At 32.5% G+C, this 20,536-nt stretch overlaps 1 protein-coding gene across 1 annotated transcript in view; it reads left to right on the top strand.

Annotated features, from left to right (window-relative positions):
- The window catches only part of LOC107448233 (medium-chain acyl-CoA ligase ACSF2, mitochondrial), a 36,436-nt gene that overhangs the window by 10,612 nt on the left and 5,288 nt on the right, over positions 1 to 20,536 (top strand). The window contains exons 9-13 of the mRNA XM_043042754.3: positions 4,158 to 4,306; positions 5,885 to 5,976; positions 8,957 to 9,033; positions 12,886 to 12,993; positions 18,239 to 18,387. Coding sequence (XP_042898688.2) covers positions 4,158 to 4,306; positions 5,885 to 5,976; positions 8,957 to 9,033; positions 12,886 to 12,993; positions 18,239 to 18,387 — 575 coding nt within the window. The remainder of the gene's footprint in view (positions 1 to 4,157; positions 4,307 to 5,884; positions 5,977 to 8,956; positions 9,034 to 12,885; positions 12,994 to 18,238; positions 18,388 to 20,536) is intronic.

Raw genomic sequence — 20,536 nt, forward strand, 5'->3', positions numbered from 1 at the left:
TATTTTTGAAATATTTTTTTTATAAATATCTGTACAAAAAAAGGAAAGATAAATAAATATAAAACAAAATATATTTTGAGGTGTGTTATTTTAAGAACTAACACACTTCAATTTATATTTTTGATAGTCACTTCAATCTGAATTGAAATTTCTGTATATCTATACTCTTAGTAAGTAGAATTGTCATTTCAAGGTTACGCAATTTTCTCATTCTCCACACTTTTTCCTTCTCGACCATTATTACGGAAAAAGTGACTTTTCTTCCACGGCATTGCGTTTCAGTAAGAAGTGGAAATAGACAGGTCTGGAGGGGAAGCAAATTTTTGTGGTACTGGAAAAAGGAAAAGTTTGGAAAATGAGTAATCGAGTAACCTTGAGATGCCTGTTTTTTTAACAAAGAAAGTATGCTTCGAATGTATGAATGCTTCGAAATAGTCCGAAAAAGAGAAGAAAACACAGTTGGTTACCATACTTGGCGAAGTTTCTCTCAAATCTATTCTTCTCCAGTGTTAGAAGTTTGAATTTTTGAACTCGCAGTTTGAATTTTTTGTATTAGTTTAATTTCACTGCTAACTACAATAATTTTATTTTTATTCAAACTATGACATATCAGTATCATTTTTTAAATTTAAAAAGCTCATAGATTGTAACCGTTGAAGAAGAGTTTTGTTGAAATGACAGCAATTCGTAAGCTATGCTGCGTTTCAAATTTTTCCAAGCTAAGAGAAGTCAAAATTGCACAAATAATTGATCAGCTGGTACAGTTCTATAAATATAAAAATATTACTTTATTACCAGAAATAACTTTTTTTTCAAAAACATATTGGTTTATCAAAAAAATTTACTAATTATTTGGCTTGTAATACCATAAATAACTTGATAAAAGTGCCACGTTCAGTTATCATAGCTAAAAAAAATCTAATTACAGTGCACCGGTGTAAGGGGCCAAGAGAAAAAGGCGCATAAGTGAAAGAGGCGCATGTGTGAAAAACTTCAAAATTCTAAAACGCTACGTAAATTGCAGTGACAATATGAATAAATATGTTTCTAAAGATTAAATGTTAATATTTATACTGTTTTGGTATTTAGTACTATAATTATACAAAGAAAAAAATTAACATACCTTAAGACAATTTATTTCCTTACAAAATAATCTTAATACATGTTTGTATTTGTTTTTGCCGTCGTATTTCAAAAATAGTTTTCTCCAGTTCATATTAATGGGATAAGGGGGAGTTTCAGAAACAAAATTATATTGCAAATAATCACGAATAGTGTCTAAAGCTTCCAATACTGTTGTGTGATTTGGAGGAATTTTATCATCCTCGTCAGTATCATCCACCACGTTCTCATCGTCCACAAGTTTTAGTTAGATATAAATGAACACTTCTTCACAAAAAAGTTGAGTTTTATGGGAGGGGGTGAAACATCACATGATAAATTTCTAAGAAAAGTACTTGACGTCATAATATGCTGCGCAATAAGTTGTTCGATTACTAATGTCACTAAACACATCACCTTTTATTTACTTATAACTTATAATATCCATCTGACTGCAAGTAAGTGATCGCGGTCTCTTTCATCTTTCGTATTCCAGGTGTCTTTTTTTCCTCTAGAAAACAGCATGGGAGTAAAACTAACCTCTGGACAAGAGGAATGGTCATTTTCTAAAAGATGAATGGGCTTTCATTGTTGTTGGTGTAACAGATAAGACACCCTATTCAAAATTCTGGAAAGAATGTCTTTCCAGAAACAGGAAAAAATGAAAAGGTCACTGGGGGAAGCAAATTCAATAGGATCTAACAACATATATTTCTCTTCATCTGTAACAAGGATTGCTTATTTGCTTCATTTTTAATTTAAAACATTTTTTTTAAACGAAAAAATATTTAAAGGATTAAAAAATTAAAATGTTAGCCTAAAATTTCGGCGCATAATTGAAAAATTGACTTTTAGAGCGACGCACAAACGAAGGATGTTTATCATTATTTTCCTGTCTAATGTACTGAGACCTATAAAAATCGTCGTATAAATGAAAAAGGTGCGTAAAAGAGGTGGTGAATAAGTGAGAGGTCACTGTATTTCGCAATATATTGATACTTAGAGCTGATTTTGCATAGAATAGATACCATGAACAGTTAAAATTAATTTTAAAACCAAGAAAAAAGATTTTATACCTACAACTTTGGTTATATACTAACAAGTATGTTGTCGATGCACTACATGTTAAATCTGCTGGAAATTTCTGTTCCTGGTACAATTTACTTTTTATCTTGTTACCCGTATGTCATAACTATTTAACTATGTTAGATTTCGGAAATTTAGGTTTATAGGTTTACTCATGTGATCGGTATTTTGGTGGAATACAAAGATATATGCTGGATTTATGTGCCAAAATCGACAGACCTTTACACTATGGAGGATGACACTTATGGAAGGATGATACTCAGGGATTGTTACCACCATATGGCAACTCTTCATGGTCTGGAAACAGTGTTTCTGAGCGACTAAAAGAAATTACTGAAATGCACGTATTGTTTTATTTTCAGGATGCAATCATGGTGATATATAATGTTGACTCGAACATATGATAAAAGGGAGAAAAGTTAGAAATCGGCTGTTACACTGTAACTGTAGAATCTTTTACGACCTACGCGTAAAGGACACCTAGTCAAATTTCATTTTGTATCGTAGTTAAGTTAATTGTTAACCGAGCTTAAAACCAAAACATAAATACTTTCCTCAAAGTGTGCTTCATCTTTGTTCTGGAGCAAAAACCGGCTGTGAAGCGTGCGAAGAAGTCTTACCTTTATCAAACATACACAGAACCGGTTGAACCCAGTTCAGAGGCTCCGCCCCATTTGCGTTACAAATGTATCGCTCTTCCGTGCGCAAGGGCTTTTGCTTTTCCTCAATGAAATAGATATCCCACAAAAACAAATTGATAATTTGTAAGCTACAAATCGTTTGTGGTCGCCCCTTTTTACATGGTGGACGTTAGAAGACGGGGGCTTGAATGGCAAGAGGACCACTCGTCTGGTCAGCAGAAGGGGAGATAAAGAGTGACAGATTTATGAGGAATTAGAATGCAGAACGCCTTATCTTAACAATTTGTTCTTGTGGAGTATAACGTTTCTTTCAATTTGATTTTGTGGGATATCTATTTCATTAAGAAAAACAAAAGGTCTTGGGCTCAGCCAATGGCCCTCCTTTATTCATTGTACTCCATCCCTCCACCAATGCAGAGAAATTGATTGTTGTAATCGATAATTCTTGCCCCACGACTTTTGGAAAAACAAGCGTGTTTTTTTATATTTTTTATTATTTTTTTTTATTTTATTATTATTATTATTAACGAAAGGCCACGTGACAAAGACTAAACGCGAGTGAAGTTTATGTCAGGAGCTATAATGCATTGACTCATTTGAAACTCCAAGCCGCGTGACATTTGCCTCTGGATTTGTTTAAGGACTTTTTAATACATTAAATAAGACAATGAAGAAAGTTAATTGCTTTAAAGAGTAATTTTTTTCAATATAAAATTATTGTAAATTTTTGAATTAAATTAACTTTTATGATGACTGTTTCAGAGATTATGACTGTGAGGAATCGGGAGTTCACATTCATGTGAATGAATGCTATTACCGTTTAATAGTTATTTTATTGTTTTTATTAAATCAATCTATTTCCAAACCAAATTTCACTTAGTTAGTGGTTCCATTTATTTAGTAGTTCTAGAGATAATCAGTGAAATCATAAAATTTTCTGAAAATTTCTTGAACATTTGTATATTTTTAGGAACTTAGTCAATAATAATAATGAAATACACAGTAAGGGTCACAAGCGAAAATTTACGCAAAGAAAACTCAAAAATGCTACCTACAAATTACTGCTGACGAAGGAAAACATCTCAACCTACTAGAGGGATGAGTTGAAACACGTTTATAAGGAACACCTTAAATTTTTGTCCGGCAGTTCACTGGGTTTTGATGTTTTGTACGTTTAATTTTTCTTCGCCTGCTATTTGTCAGATTTCGATGGTATTTTTGCTTTTCTTTAACTTGAAAGCTATTTTGCGACTACATTTATGCATATTTTTAATGTTTAAGTGTGGTCTTTACGAAATATTTTATAATTATTTACTTTGTTTTAAACAGACACCTATTTTATGCTGTCAAGTACCTCTCTTCCACACGTTTGGCTGTGTTGCAGTATCATTGTGTACAATCGTTGTTGGTGGAACGTTTATTATGCCAAGTCCTGGGTTTGATTCCAAAGAAAGTTTAAAAATTATTGAAAAATACAGGTCAGTTTATGCAGATTTTTTATAATTATATTTCAAATTTCTCAAGGAGGAATGTACTTTTGTTTAAAAGTTTTATGTAAGTCAATAAAAGATAGTGTTTTATTTAAATCAATTGGAGCAAGAAAAGAAAAAAAATGAGAACAAATTTCTGACTAACAATTCCTCCGTTTTGATGTCGATTGACATTTTCAATATTGCTAGTATAAAAGCTAGTTTGCATATACAAGAACTTTAACTACATATGTTGTTAAATCAGAGAAACAACTCAATTCTTATTTGTATGAATATAATCACAGGGACACTATATTTTTAGCTAGTCCATTTTCGCAATATCTGTGTGATGCTCTTAAAATTAAAATTTTACTAAGCCTATTTTAAAAAGTCCCACTCAAAATTTATTTTTTTTGAAGATAATTTTCGAACTCTCTTTTAATCGACACATTTTCTCATTTGATCTCATGTTACTGATCAGGGTAATTTTAGCAGACATGCTTTAATTTTTGCCCGATCCATAATAATCAAGGGAAAAAGTGTATGTTCCTCATAACTCCAGAAATACTCTAAGAATTGAATGGATGAAGCTCATAAATGACATTTTTTCACAGAAAAAAATTCGAGATTTTTCAGGGAAAGTTGCTATTATAATCTTATTTAATTTTATAAAATTTATTTATGTTGTTAAATGTTCTAATTCCAAAGATCTCAGTAGATGAAGAAAATAAGTGACTGAGCATCTTTCGGGTGGATATACAAATCAAGTGATCTTGGCAACAATTAGTCAACAAACGACTCTAGAAGCCACTCGCTTGGCATCGGGGAGTTTGAAGATTATATATATATATATATATATATATATATATATATATATATATATATATATATATATATATATATATATATATATATATATATATATATATATATATATATATATATATATATATATATATATATATATATATATATATACCGATGAGCCGTTACATTATGACCACCCTGCTAATAACATGTAGGATCACCTTTAGCCCTCAAAACTGCTAGCACCCGCCGTGGCATTGATTCCTCAAGGTGCTGATAGGTAGTTTGAGGTATCTGGTACCAAGCGCTCACCAATTCCCTCACATTGCGAGGGGGTAGCGTGGCAGCACGAATATGGTCTTCTAAGTAGGACCACAAATGCTCTATTGCATTAAGATCAGGTGAATTTGGGGGCCAAGACACTGGAATGTTCCTCGAACCAATCCATGATGATTCGACCGTTATGACATCGTGCTTTATCCTGTTGGTAAACACCATCTCCAGCAGGAAAAACTGTTGCCATGAATGGGTGAACCTGGTCTGCAACTATGTTCAAGTAGTTTACAGATGTCAGGGATTGTTTTATGAGGATTATGGATCATAATGTGCCCCTTGAAGACATTGTTCCTGGCCGAGAAATCATGAAAACCTGGGCGAGCCCATTGTTATAGATGGAGGGTGGTCATAATGTAATGGCTCTTTTATGTATATAGTATATGGCTTTAAAAATATGACATACTTATAAATAGTAAAGAATTTGCTTTGCTTCTATTTTCAAAGATGCAATAGTATACATGGAACTCCAACGATGATGATTGACATTATTAAGAATTACAAACTACTTCAGACAGACATTAGTTCACTTAAAACAGGTAAATTTTTATTTAATTAATTTCTTAAGTTATGTAAAATGTATACATAAATTATACAAATTCGAATTTATTTTTAAAAGCAAAATAATTTATGAATTATGTTAGACCAGTGTTTCCCAAAGTGTGGTACGCGTACCCCCAGGGGTACAAGAGCAGTTTAGCGGGGGTACGCGTTCTTATGCGAAATATCTTGCAACAAACGAAAATTTCAAAATTTTTTATTTAAAAACAAAGCTAGTCATGAAAATTTACGATTACGTATTTTTCTATTGGCTATTTTTTGCCGAGTTAACAGTTAATAATTAGTGGTGTCAACAGCCAGTTGCGATTTTTAACTTTTGTGCACTTTTTTTACAGTAAAAAATATATTCATTTTTTTATTAGTGGTACACAGCGCTACGAAAAATTTAAGAAGGGTACACAAAGGTCATAAGTTTGGGAAACACTGTGTTAGACTATAGTACTATATTCTTAAAATAAAACATATATCTTTTAAATAAAGGTTTTTGGAATAAATGCTTAATTTTGTTTATTAGTAAATCAAAGAAAATAAAATGAAACATTGAAACACAATTACTACTACTTCCCTCAATTCTTTGCGGTATTTATTCTTGACAAAATGTAACCACATAAGTACGTGATCTTTGTAAGTTGTAATTTACAAAGTACATACAATAGCACCACCGATATATTTTAGGCAGTAACTGCCTTGAGAATCCTTAAGATAACTTTTTTTCGGTGATAAAGTACGAAATTTTTGATAATACGATAAAGTACGAAATTATTTTGCAAGTTGTGTGTAAACTTTGCGGACATATAACCTTTACAAATTGTCGCTTACAAAGTACATGCAATACCACCACTTATACATGTCAGGCAGTAACTACCTATGAAAATGTTTTTAAGATAACTTTCTTTTCAAGGAAAAGTACTGAATTTCTTTGCTTACTTCACATCTTTAATTTAATTAAGTAATTGGGTATTTTTGGTATTTAATTATGAAATAAAATTTAACAATAAAACTTAAATTATAATTTTATAAATGTTGTTTGTATATGTTACGGTGAATGACCGAAGTCTCGAAAATGTCGACATTCACCGGTGAATGTCAACATTCACGTAGTCGCTTGGTGTATGTCCGAAATATTTGCTAAATACCCTTATTTCTGACTCTCACCGGTGAATGTCAACAATCACATAGTCGCTTTGGTGAATGTCCGAAATATTTATTACATTCGATTTGATATGAATTTATTCGTGGATATAATTACATTTATTCGATATTTTAATACTTACTAACGATAGATCAGAAGAAACATCAGTGTTTGGAGTATCGGGCCATACATTTACATTTTCCCGGTATACATTTACTCGGTATACCCTACACTGATGTTCTTTTAAGGTTAAGTGCCACTGTCCGGTATACACCAATTATCGGGCAAATATGTACCGGGCAATGACACTTGACCTTGAAGAAACATCAGTGTAGGGTATACCGGCAAATGTATACCGGGCAGTGGCACTTAAACTTAAGTGGCTCGGTATACCCTACACTGATGTTTTTTTAAGGTTAACTGCCACTGCCCGGTATACATTTGCCCGGTATACACTACACTGATGTTTTTTAAGGTCAAGTGCCATTGCCCGGTCTATATTTGTCTGATACTCCAAACACTGATGTTTCTTCTAATCTATCGTCAGTAAGTATTAAAATACAGAATAAATATAAATATATCGAATAAATATAATAATATCAACGAATAAATTAACATAAAATTGGATATAACAAATATTTCAGACATTCACCAAAGCGACTATGTGATTGTTGACATACACCGGTGAGGGTCCGAATGTACAAGAATGTAATGAAATATTCGATCTTTCACCTACGTATTTGGTGTTTGTCGACATTCACCGGTGAAAGTCAACAATCACCTATTTCGGTCATTCGCCGTAACATATATTGTACCAGTATTGACAGTATCATAAAGAAAAATCTTATACTAAAAATCAATGTCCTTTACTACTAAATTTCTATACTTCTGAAGCAAAACTAAAGTACATAAAAATTTTTTTAAATGCCTTGATCCTACCACTGAAGTTATTTACCTATAAAGGAAGGTATTACATCAATCTAGTAATATATTAATCGAATAATCAAATCTGCACCTGCGGGAGAATTGAATTTGTATCCTTAGATCTTATGTGGAAAACTGATTCAACAAAAGTACAAAATTTCCTAAAAAAGTATACGAATAATGATGTTGTATTCTTGCAACAACTTTTTAGTATTTTAGCGCAATTACAATCTGCAAGGTTTTTTCTTTAATAAAAATGGTACAACCCTCTAGAAATATTTTTTTTTCTGTTCTTTTTCTTGCGAATAAAGTTAGTAGTTTGGAACCTTTTCGAATAAAAAACAATTCTACTTTGTTGCAAGTTAAGAAAAAACCATTATCCTTATGGAGATTATTCTGTTCCATTAGAAACCATTCGTTAGAAACTATTCCTGATAGAACCGTTATTCTGTTTGCATTTAAGTGCACGCCAAATGGATACCAATCTCCAAGCGGAAACGCATATCAACATCGCCATCTCTCATTTAAAGAAACCGATGAAAATATTGTTGTTTTGCAGACGATTTTCTTCAACAGCGAATCAAAAGTGAAAATTCTTTATATAGCACATAAAAGATATCACAAATTAAATTTTTGACGTGTTTAACATTTAAAAAGCTTTTATATTGTTTTTGGTATCAAAGTTGTATAATTCGATAACGAAATAAAACGGAACTATATGAAGTCGCTGATGATTACTTAAATATTATAACACAATAAACATTTTTTAATTTGCAAGGGGATATAGAAATGAATAAATTTTTTTCAGGAGAGAAAAATATAATTATTGTTATTGTGTTTATAAGAAAAATTAGACCATTTACCATCCATTTACAAAATATTTATATTATTATTTTTTTTAGTCTGTATGGCGGGTTCTTCCTTACAAGATGGACTTTTTAAAGAATTATACAATGACTTGAAAATTCCATCAGTGGTTGTAAGTTGAATGAGAAATTTTATGTATTACAATTTTTCATATTCAGATCAAATCCTCATATTTTCTTTCAAAATGTTAATATTTAGAGGTAAACTCGCATACTTCAATTCGCGATTGCAACGAACTATAGGGGACGTTGTTGTATGAGTCTGCGATTTCTATATGAACAGTCATTCAATTTCTCTGGAGGCGTGTTTAATGCAGCTGGTAGCATTGTAATAATCCTTCTTTATTGTGGCTTATTAAATTTAAAAAAGTAAAATGTTTGATATTATTTCTTATGCAAGCGAAAACAAAATGGTATCTCTTTTTTTAGAGAAGGAACATCCAAAACACATCGGAAAATATTTGTAAATAAACTGAAAGAAATATGTATCTTCTTATTAGAGTTAAAACCTAATGCCTGAGAAATAATTTTACTAAATTTAATGATATAACATGAATGGCCTATTTAAACTTTACATTCCATAATTTTAAGAATCATATTTCTTCAAACATTAAAATAAACAAAAAGTATACATAAGCCTCATAATTTTATGTAATCTAATTTTGCAAAAAAAGTTTTTTGACAACAATTTATATCAAAAAGGTTTTAAGTTTCAATAAAAATCATTATTCAGAAACTAAAAAACGTAAAATAAAGAATGCTTACGAAATAAAAAAAGATTTTGAAAATTCCTCAAGTTGAAATAATAAACTTTCATGTTTTTTGTTTTTTTATTAATAATCGGACGTAGAAAACCATTCTATAGAAAATTATTATCAAATACGAAAAAGAATTATTTACAAGTAAAAATTTTTATTTATAAATTATAGCACTTACCTGCTTTATAAATTCGGAGAATTCCAAAATATGTTCTTCGTTTGAAAACTTTATTCTCCACTTCATTACTTCCCTTCATTACTTTAAGATGACATACCATACAATAAAATTTTATAATTGCAAGATCTCGATATGAATTTCAATATTCTTCTTAGAAACAGAATAGCTGAATTCTAGTTGAATTTTTATTCCATACTTTTCTGAATCATACTGCTTCAAATATTAGAATATGCATAAACACACATAATGTTATACCATTTAATTTTTCAGAAAAAAAATATTTTGACAACAATTATAAAGAATTCTTAAGATAAAAGAACGATTCTAAAAATTCCTTATATTGAAATAGAAAACTCTCATATTGTTTCTTTTTTTTAGTCTTATAGAGTTTAAACAGACGTAAAAAAACCATTCTGTAGAGAACTATCATCAAAATAGAAAAAAATTTATTTACAAGCAAATTTGTTATTATAAAAATCATAACACTTATTTGCTTTATAAATCCGGAGAATTCCAAAATGATATGTTCTTCGCTTGAAAATTTTATTTTCAAATAATATATACATAGATTATCCCTTTATTACTTTTAGATAACATACCACACAGCAAAATTGAAAGATCTCGATATGAATTTTAATATGTAGCTTAAAACCAGAATAGCTGAATTCTGGTTGAAATTATTATTTCAAAACTAAAAAATACTTACCAAGAAAATGATAACAAATTTATTTATAATCAGCACAAATGATACTATTTCAAGTAATTCGGATGATTCTTTATTGTTGTTTTCCGAATCATGTAGATATAGAAATATATACTATTCTATAAAGAAGAAGAATATTCTATGACTACTGCAGTTCTGAACGTTATGAGAGCATATTTATTTATTGGAATAAAGTGAAAAATGTTGACTTCCCTTTAATTTGTAATGAATTGAAGACAAAAAAAATGTATTTTACCGTAATACACACATCTGTAACAGTAGGCGATCCCGAAATTGGAAGTCATTCTGAAAGATTTACCAGTGTTCTGGAGAGTGAGTTTTTTCAAGTTCTTCATTCTCTTTCTTAGGGAAATTTAGCTTCTTATTTTGCTGCTTAGAAAATGGTGTCTGACTCTGCCAATGATTCTGATGGAACTAAGTGAAAACTTAATAAATGAATACCTGATATTTTCAAGCTCTCGCTAGAGGGTGTTGCGATCGCAAATAAAATTTTTGATGCTGATTAGTTTTCTTTTTGCAAAGAAAAAAAAACATTTTGCAAATGATTTCGAAATTCGTGCTGTGGAATTCTCAAAAAGAAAACGATAAGGAAAATATGCCTTTTGAAAATACCAAGCTTAAAAATAGTGCTTGATTTTTACTTGACGTCATTAAGATGGCATTTTTTTAGATGAAAACCGATTAAACTTTTCAGTCTGTTTTCGAACAACATCGTCGGAATAGTCTCGAACGAGTCCAGTCGGGGAACTGACCCATATGTTCATTAAATATTATTTTGAACACAATTTGGCTTCCCAAAATTTCTTGAAAAAATAAATCATTTTATAACAATTATAAGTAATAAAAGTAGCTATATTTCAGAACGCGTTCTGAAATTCATTCAGAAATTTCTAAATAGAGCCAATCAAAATTCAGATAGTCCTTCAGATTGCAAAAGTTCGAAAATCATAGATATAAAATATTTACAGAAGAACAACTATTCAAACTACATTTTTTAATTAATCTAGCTTTACTATACAAAATTCAAAAATAAAAACTTCCTGAAAAATATCACTCGTGCTTATAGTAAAGAATACTCTTAATATTACTTTTAGAATCTTTGTATAAAATTAAGTAAAATAAATCATACATATTATTAAGCGTATAATAAAATACCAATGAGAAGAACTTATAAGAACATTATCTAACTCTTATAGAGTATTTTTAAAGGTAAGCAGACACAAAAGAGAAAAATAAATCCTACTGAAGCTCAACGATGAAGCTTAACAATTTTGCCGACCGAGCAAACGACACCTGAGTATAAGCTAGCCACCACGCATTTTTTAACAGCTTCAACTAATTATAACCAAATGAGGATATCTCCCTGATCGGTCGTGTATTGATAGTTTACGAAACGGAAAGATCTCCCCAATCAGTCGGAAGACAAGCCACACACTTCATCGAGAAACATACGAGAGGCAAGATTCTCATATTTTTGCATTAGCATGCGCACATCACTTCTGAGCATCCAAATGAAAAAGTATTGGAATTTGACTCTTTTTTTTCCGCGTGCGTGTTGCCTATTAAAATTACCTAAAGAACGATGAAGGCATTTGAGTTTTAGGTTAATAAATTAAATTTTAAAAAATTGAATTTGAATCCCTCCTTTGGACTGAGCAGGATAATGTAACGTCATAATTAATGATTGTTTTTACTTTTGGTTCACTTATGAGAATGAATCTTTAAAAAAGATTAATGTTTTAAAATTTTTTTTATTAAACGCACACAAAAGATGCAAAATGGAATCGCCATTTACTTTGCTTAGTTATCGAAAAATAGAATCAATTAGCTCAACCAATTTTAGTAGGATTCCTTATCGATTGAGCCATTTCTTAACAGCTATTTTCCCTGTTAGTTGAATCCTGTTTCGGGTAAGCTTTATTTCAATTTAGAAAACCGAAGATAGTCTCTGGTTTCCGGATTGTATAAAGGGTGGCTCCTTCAGATTTTCTGCTTGGTGGCTTGTAAAAAATGTTTGAATTTTGCTTACATTAAGGGACCTGCATGGAATTACATGTAAGAAGATAACATTCTTACTCAACATGCCAGGGCGCTTCTTCTAGGCCAGCCCCATAAGGCCCATATTGACATCCGATAATTATCTCCTCTTTTCGAAATTTAAATAAAGCTTAAAATATACTTCCATTCTCCTTTTATTATTTTTTCTTTAGTGTTTTACAAAGATTTAAAAAATATATGTATGTTTATAGCAATCCTAAATATTAAAATTACATAAAAATATGTGCAATGAGGATCTATTTTTCAGGTTTGCTATGGTATGACCGAAACCAGCTCTACGGTGTGTTCGACAAAGGCATATGCCGACTTAGAAACTATGTCAAGTGGTTTTATGGAATCTGTCGGAGAACTCGAGGTAAGGTCTTTGCAAAACCTTCAATAAAAAATATTTATGCAATGGATTGTGATAATTTAAAGCAAAATGGATTTGACTATAGTCAAAATTTCTTCGCAAAAAATACTTGCTTGTATTCCGAATAAAAAAGCACAAAAGCAAAAAAATAATTGTCAATAGCTATTGTAAAAGACAAACATTAGTGAATATCGAAAGTCATACAATAGCTTTGGTGATACCCGATAATATTTTTGGATTTCTTTTTCTATAAATCATTTTGCTTTCTTTACTTTAAATCGAGCTGCATTTGATATTTTCTATTGGTAACGACTATTAAATTATTTTGCAATTTATCACAAAGCAGAGACTCTGTTATAACCAGCTAAGAACATTTGACGTGTGTACACACCGGGACAAATCCTTATTACAGTACTATGGAGTGCATATTCTTTGTGTAAAATAAAAAATTAACATTGACAATAAAAACTCGAAATTTTAATAAAGTACAATGAGGATTTTATTTGGATTGTTAAAAATATTACCAATAAAACTGCTAATCGTCTTATATTGCGAATTAGAGGGGGGATTCTGGGCCTGATACAAATTACATGCTTAAGGCGTGATTTGGACGGCGAGCCCAGATTTACGTTGATATTGCGTATAAAATTAGTAGGGCCAATAGTGGCCTTTTACTCTATGAGGTGGAATCTGAAACAATTTGAATTGAAAATAAAAATTAGAAGCATTCCACCTGAAAGCATTCTCTTCAGCGCTTTTGAAGCCTCAGAAGCAAGGCTAAAAGTAGGACGAAAAAAGAAAAAACGCAGTAGCAAAATCATTTCATATATATACCTGGTTTTCGTTGCAAGTAAAAAAAGCTTTACTATGTTTAATGATAAACTATTTGTTGTTGTGATGTAATTCAGAGATCAGTGGATCGGAGAATGGCATGTTTATTAGATCATTACGCAGAGAGTTACACAGTAGAAACGTACACTGGGACAGAAGAAATAGAAAAGAGCATCAGAGATGCTTGATGATTGATATTGGTGGGATCTCAGTATTTGGCGCGAAGTGCAACTAACTGATTCGTCGAATCTAATAGGTCATAAACTGTTCGTCATGTACCTATAAGAATTGGGATAAAAAGGTGATTCACAGCGGTGAGCTGTGAGGTCAGGATAGAAAAAATCCTGAGTGAATGTGAGTCCAAAATCAGTTTTGGGACTCTGGAAGTAGAGAACGAAGAAGCTTAATAAGCTCCTCGTCCTTCAAAAGTTCTTTCATCTCCTTGAAGAGTTGCAGAAATCTGCTGTCAGTGTCGGTGGCTTTCACGGGACGAGCTTTTCTTGCTTTCGGTGCTTTCCTGGGTCTTGCACAGCAGGCCGTAAAACAAGCTAGGTGCTCACCATTACAGTTGGCACAAGTGGCCGGAGTAGTTGTAGGCTTCGTACACTGGTACGAGAGATGGCGACCGGCGCATATCATGCAGCCAGGATTGGTTGCAGGGCAGTTTCGTTGCGTATGTCCAAATTTTTGACATCGGTAGCACTGAATCTGGAATCTTCCTCCTCGGAAGCGTTCTACTCTCACTGGCTTTTCTAAAACTGAGCTGAGGTTAAAAATATTTCTGGTGGTGCTGTTGTCTGATTGGATGATCAGAAAAAGTGGGATGGGCCTAAGCTCCTGACCACTCCTTCTTTTAAGTTGAACTATCTTCTGTGGTAAAAGTCCAAAGTTTTTGAGATATTTTTCCAACTCCTGGGAATCGGTGTCTATATCTAATCCTCTAATAAGGGTCTTCAGCTTTCTACTCGTTGAAGAGTCGATAGAAGATGTAATTGGAGTGGGAGAGTCCACCGTCGCCGAAGCTTCGGTTTCTCCTCTTTCTCCGCCGGTGCTGGATCCGCAGGGGTTGCGGGAGCTGAGACTGGAACTGGGCGGTTGGTTTCGCCGTCGGATTCTGAATCGATTTGCATCGTCGGGTTGACACAAGTTTTGATTTTCTTTCTCTTCTTCTTCTTTTCATTGGCAGCCGGAGTTACTGTAGTTTCCATTTCTATGGAGCTCTGATGTTGTTCCTCAGGCATTATATTGGGTGTTGATGTTGTAATTGGGGCTTGGGTTTCCATCTGTTCTACTGGTCTCTAACTCTGTAGTAGTGTTAGTCTTTTCAGCTATCTCTGGCATAGTTGATTCTTTAGCAGTCCGTTCCTCCTTGATCATCAGGTATCGTTCGACCGTATAGCCCAGAGGTGGGGAACCTGCGGCCTCGAGGCCGCATGCGGCCTCCGCGAGGTTCTTGTGCGGCCCTTTGCCACCTAGTACAAAATGGTAGAGTTCGTTTCAAAAAACAACTATTGTACATCAACGCCATGACAGTTGCGCGAAAAATCCCGCCAAAGACTGAAAATTCCACAAATTTCTTTACTGAAAATTCCACAATGTTTATGCAATTTACATATCTAAAAGAAACGAATAATGTTCTATGTAATATTTATTTGAAAATAAATTAAAATTACAAAATACTATTTACGAAATTTGTTGGTTTCAGATCTCCCATTTGAGTGTCACGCCTTGCTTTGGCTTCTCTGACTCGCATCTCTCAACGTTTCCCTGTTGCGATCTTCAGCAAACTGTAGTTAACAGTGCGTGCTTATAACAGTTACACGGCTTATAACAGTTGTTGAAGATATTATTTGATATTCGTTTTTTTATCCATCATGTCAAATAGTAAGAGAAGAAAATTAGGTGATGAAAACAGAGCATTTAATGTAGAATGGGAGTTAGATTTTTTCTTTACTGCTGAGAAAGATAAAATGATGTGTTTGTTGTGCAATACAGTTTTAAATACTTTAAAAAAAGCGAATGCAAATAAACACTATTTGACTCATAAAGAACATAAATATTTCGCTTTAGAAGGTGAATCACGAAAAGCTGCACTTCAAAAGTTGAAAAATGAGAAGCATCATCAGCAGGCATCTTTTAGTGCCTTTGTAAATCAAAATTCCGCTGCAGTTGCTGTTACGTATAAAATAGCACATATACTTGGAAAAAGAGGCAAACCATTTAGTGACATTGAAATAATTAAAGAATGTATTGTTGAAGCAGTGAGTATGTTAGATCCAAGAAATGTCGACAAATACAAACAATTACCTCTTTCAAGAAGAACTGTAACAGATCGACAGCACGAATTAGCGCAAAATGTAACAGAGCAACTTCATACAATTATACAAAATGAAGATGTTTATTTTTCAATTGCTTTAGATGAAAGCACTGATAAAACAGATTCGGCACAAGTTTTATATTTTATTCGTGCTATAACTAAAGATTTTCAATGTTACGAAGAACTACTTGCGTTGGGTACACTAACTGGAAGAACTCGCGGAGCCGATATTTTCGAAAACTTCAAAGAAGTATGTAATAAATTACAATTGAATGTCAGTAATTTAGTCAGTGTCTGCACCGATGGCGCACCTTCCATGAGAGGCAAAAAAGAAGGATTCGTTGCTTTGTTAAAAAAGGAAAACTTAAACTTGAAAAAATTGATATCATTTCACTGCATTTTGCATCAGCAAAATCTTTGCGCAAAATCTACCATTTTGCAAGACACTCTGGATAGAACCATTGCCATTGTCAACTATATTCGCGTAAATGCAATGCGTCATCGTGAATTTCGGCAGATGCTCTCTTTAGATGAGGAAACGTATAGTGTTGACCTACCATACTACTGCAAGGTTCGCTGGCTATCAACAGGTCAGGTTTTGATAAAAGTTTTGTCTTTACGACGACAAATTTTAAACTTTTATCAAGAACAAGGAAAAGAATGTGATCTATCAGATGAAGTATTTCTCAGAAACCTTGCATTTTTGTCTGATATGATGACAAAACAAAACAATTTAAATAATTGCCTGCAAGGTGAAACGAGGTATATTTATGAAATGTGGCAAAAGATCCAAGCGTTTAGAAAAAAATTATCATTTTTCAAAACATTGCTTTGTCGATCGGAAATATCTGCACAACACTTCCCGGAGCTAGCTAAAATGTTAAATGAGCAGAACTGTGAAAATAAAATATTCGATGAATATGTAGGTGTCTTGGATTGTTTAATAGAAGAGTATACTAAAAGATTTTCTGATTTTGACGAGCACACTCCTGCTATGAAACTGGCATTTGAACCACATTTAATAGATATATCCGAGGCTCCTGCAGAACTACAAATGGAGTTAATTGATTTAGGGGAAGATAGTATCATCAAATCCCTTTTTAACGCTAAAAAGGATCCCATAGAAATCTGGAAAAATGCTGTTGAATATCCATGCCTTCGAGAACATGCTCGCCGTTTACTTTCCTGCTTCGGAAGTACCTACTGTTGCGAGACAACATTTTCTCTCATGTCAAAAATAAAAACAAATTTAAGAACGCAAATTACAGATGCACATTTAGAGGATCAATTAAAACTGTGTGTTACGAAGCTTGATCCAAATATACAATTACTGTCAAACAAAAAACAAAGCCAAATAAGTCACTAATTTAGTGAATAAAAAAATATTTTTTATTGTATTTTTTATAATATTTTTATATTATTTTATATGTATATTATATTTAAAATTTTGTAGTATTATATTTTATTTTTTCTATATAATGCAATAAATTGTTAAATCTATAGAAAAACTATAATAATTTCACAAAAGTCACTTTCTTAGGTCAATCAGCTTATGCGGCCTCTCTTATTGCTGCCTAATTTAAATGTGGCCTCTAATGGTAAAAAGGTTCCCCACCCAATCACATCAGAATGGGCTATACTATAGCCCATTCTGATGTGATTTTCGTAGTCGGTATCATCTTTGGTTCTGTTGTATTCCTTCTCGAAACGTAGCTTGTTTGAAGTCGCTCAACTGATCAGTTCATCTATGTTGTCAGATGCTTTACTATCAGCGTAGTTGCAGGAATAGTTTCTCATCTCATCATGATCTAGTTTGGGAGATGGCTCATTAAACATTCGTTTGCCTCCAAATCTGAATCTATGGTAAGAAGCCATATCTGCACGGGAGCTTGGGCTTTACGCTTCTGTTAAAACTTTTGGCCGAGATCTTTCAAAACACACATGATTTTTAAAATTTTGCTGTTAAGAAAGGAAATGCTGGATTCGAAACTTGAAAGTTTTCACCGCTTTAATCAGCTATGCATTTTTACATTATATTCTTTAATTTTATATGCTCATAATTAATTTTTAGATCTCATTTAAAGTACTGAAATCTTTTAGGTGAAAATTATAGACAATGATGGTAGAATCGTTTCGAAAGGTGAGAGAGGGGAGATTTGCGTAAGAGGCTATAACGTGTTCAGTGGTTATTGGAACAACAAAGTTAAAACAGAAGAAGTGATTGATAAATCAAGATGGTTTCATACAGGGTAAGATGGAAAAAATAGGAAATAATTTAATATAGATGTGAAACTTGAAACTCTAAATGTATTGTATAAAAGGGTGTGTGCTAGTAGAAAGGCCCCAAAAGACTGAATACTTGAAAATTGAAGCAAAGAAAAACGGAAGAAAATAATAATAAGGTATGGCTTGCTGTATTTTCTTAAGAGGGAACTTAAACGTTTTATAACCAAATGACTCATTTCCTAAAAATACGCAGCAAACCGTACATTTCTATTTTCGTTTTCCTTTAATTAGTTTTTCAAATCAAATTTCATTTTTGAAACACCTGGTATATGTTTCAAGGTGCCATATTTTCACATATACTTCCCATAAGTCCTGTCGTGAAATGATTGTAAAGGCACGGTATCCAGTAGAACACCAAAGTCAAGCATCACTGGCTAGGCTACGGTGAGTAGGCGGGTGGGTGACCAGTTTGATCAACCTTCGTAGGGACCAAGGGGGCCCGGTATCGGTTCTCGTTAAACTGTTCTACCGTAAAGTGCTCGACTTCGCGCACAGATCGCCGAGCTACCAAAGCAGGGGAGTAATCCATTTTGTAGAGGATCATAATTGCGATGGCATGTATTCGGATCATCCTCAGAGATGTTTCCCAGAGCGTCGCCAATAGCCCATTGTGCAGCCAAAGTATATATAATGTGAGAAGAAGTCCAGCTTCTCCGATACGTAGCAGGGGCCAGCAAGGTCCCTCTGTATGACAAGAAAAGCGCCAAAGGCTTTTGAGCCGAAGCATGCGCACATCTTTCATCCATCATAGCGTCTCTAAACTTGTTTAACAAAAAATTTTTCGCCATCTTTAAAGTGACATCTTTAAGTGACCGATATCTATTTGAATTATACAAAATAATAAATTATATTCATTTTTTAATGACTTCGTCACAAGTAAATATTTTCCTTGTTTAATAAGTAAATCTTTTTCAAAACCATATAAGTCTGTAAAGAATAAAAGCAGACGGGGTCACTTTTCATTAGCTGTTTATTTACATGAGTGGGGGGAGACAAGGAGAAAGGTGTTTGTTGGGAGCAGAGAGGAATGGGGTTTTGCTTACGGGGTGAGGGTGGAGGGATCCTCCGTTAGGAAGCAGGTTGTTTTCCTAGCAATACTTCCACACCTTGATGGAGGTAACCGTTGATTCCGGAACAGGTTTACATGGAGGCCTATTACCACGTAAATAAAATACCTACCCATCAGAAGCTTAAAACTAATTCCGATTTTTTTTTCTTCCTTTTTCTTTGCAAAAGATAGTAGCTTTCAGTCGATTAAATGTGATTTATATATTTATTACGATTCCTTTCATCAAGTGATACAGTTTTATGTATTTAATTTTAGAGAAAAATGTGTCACCTTACCTATTTGTGATATTTAGAAATAAACCTTCGTTTAACTTCTTGAACGCCTTTGACATTATGAATATGCAATTATGTGCTTGTCAATTTCAGAGGTTTATGCAAGAAGAATAATAATTATTGCTATAAAATCCTGTGACATAGCATATAATTTCCTTTCCCTTATTCTTGATTTTAATTTTAAAAAAATAATTTTATTCCGTATTTTTCTTGCATTTCATTTTCTATTTTTTGCTATAGATGTTTTATTTCGTATATTTTTTACTTAATATGTTTTATTTTCCCTTAAATAATTTTGAGTGCTCCTCACACTATCGTATTGATATATTTCGCGTTTTCTATATTAATACGATATTAGAAAGCATCCTTTCTGCGGTTATAATCGTGGGAGCTGATATTTATTCATTATTTTGTTTTCCGACTTTTAAACTTTTTTTTAAATATTTTAAAAATATTTTATTTTAAGAATTTTTCTTCTCCTCTTTTCATTAATCTTTGTTTCATTTTCTCCATGTTTTCTCTATATTCTTAACTTATTTTATGAGTTCCATATACTTGCAGCTTAAGAAAACCAAAATTATTAAAAAGGAATTAAAGTGGATACTCTGACATATAAAAAATGGCTTACAGGGTGATAAGTAGTTTGTTATTTCTTGTTAATGATTTGGGTTTTCTTCTAGTTTACTTTTAGTTCTCTTATGAGGTAATGACTTATTTCATTTCATCTTAATATATTCTTTTTTAAATATTCTTCCAGCCGAGACATTAGCA

Source organism: Parasteatoda tepidariorum, chromosome 1 (genome assembly GCF_982258835.1).
Source record: "Parasteatoda tepidariorum strain Cologne lab strain chromosome 1, Ptep-v5.0, whole genome shotgun sequence".
NCBI lineage: Eukaryota > Metazoa > Arthropoda > Arachnida > Araneae > Theridiidae > Parasteatoda > Parasteatoda tepidariorum.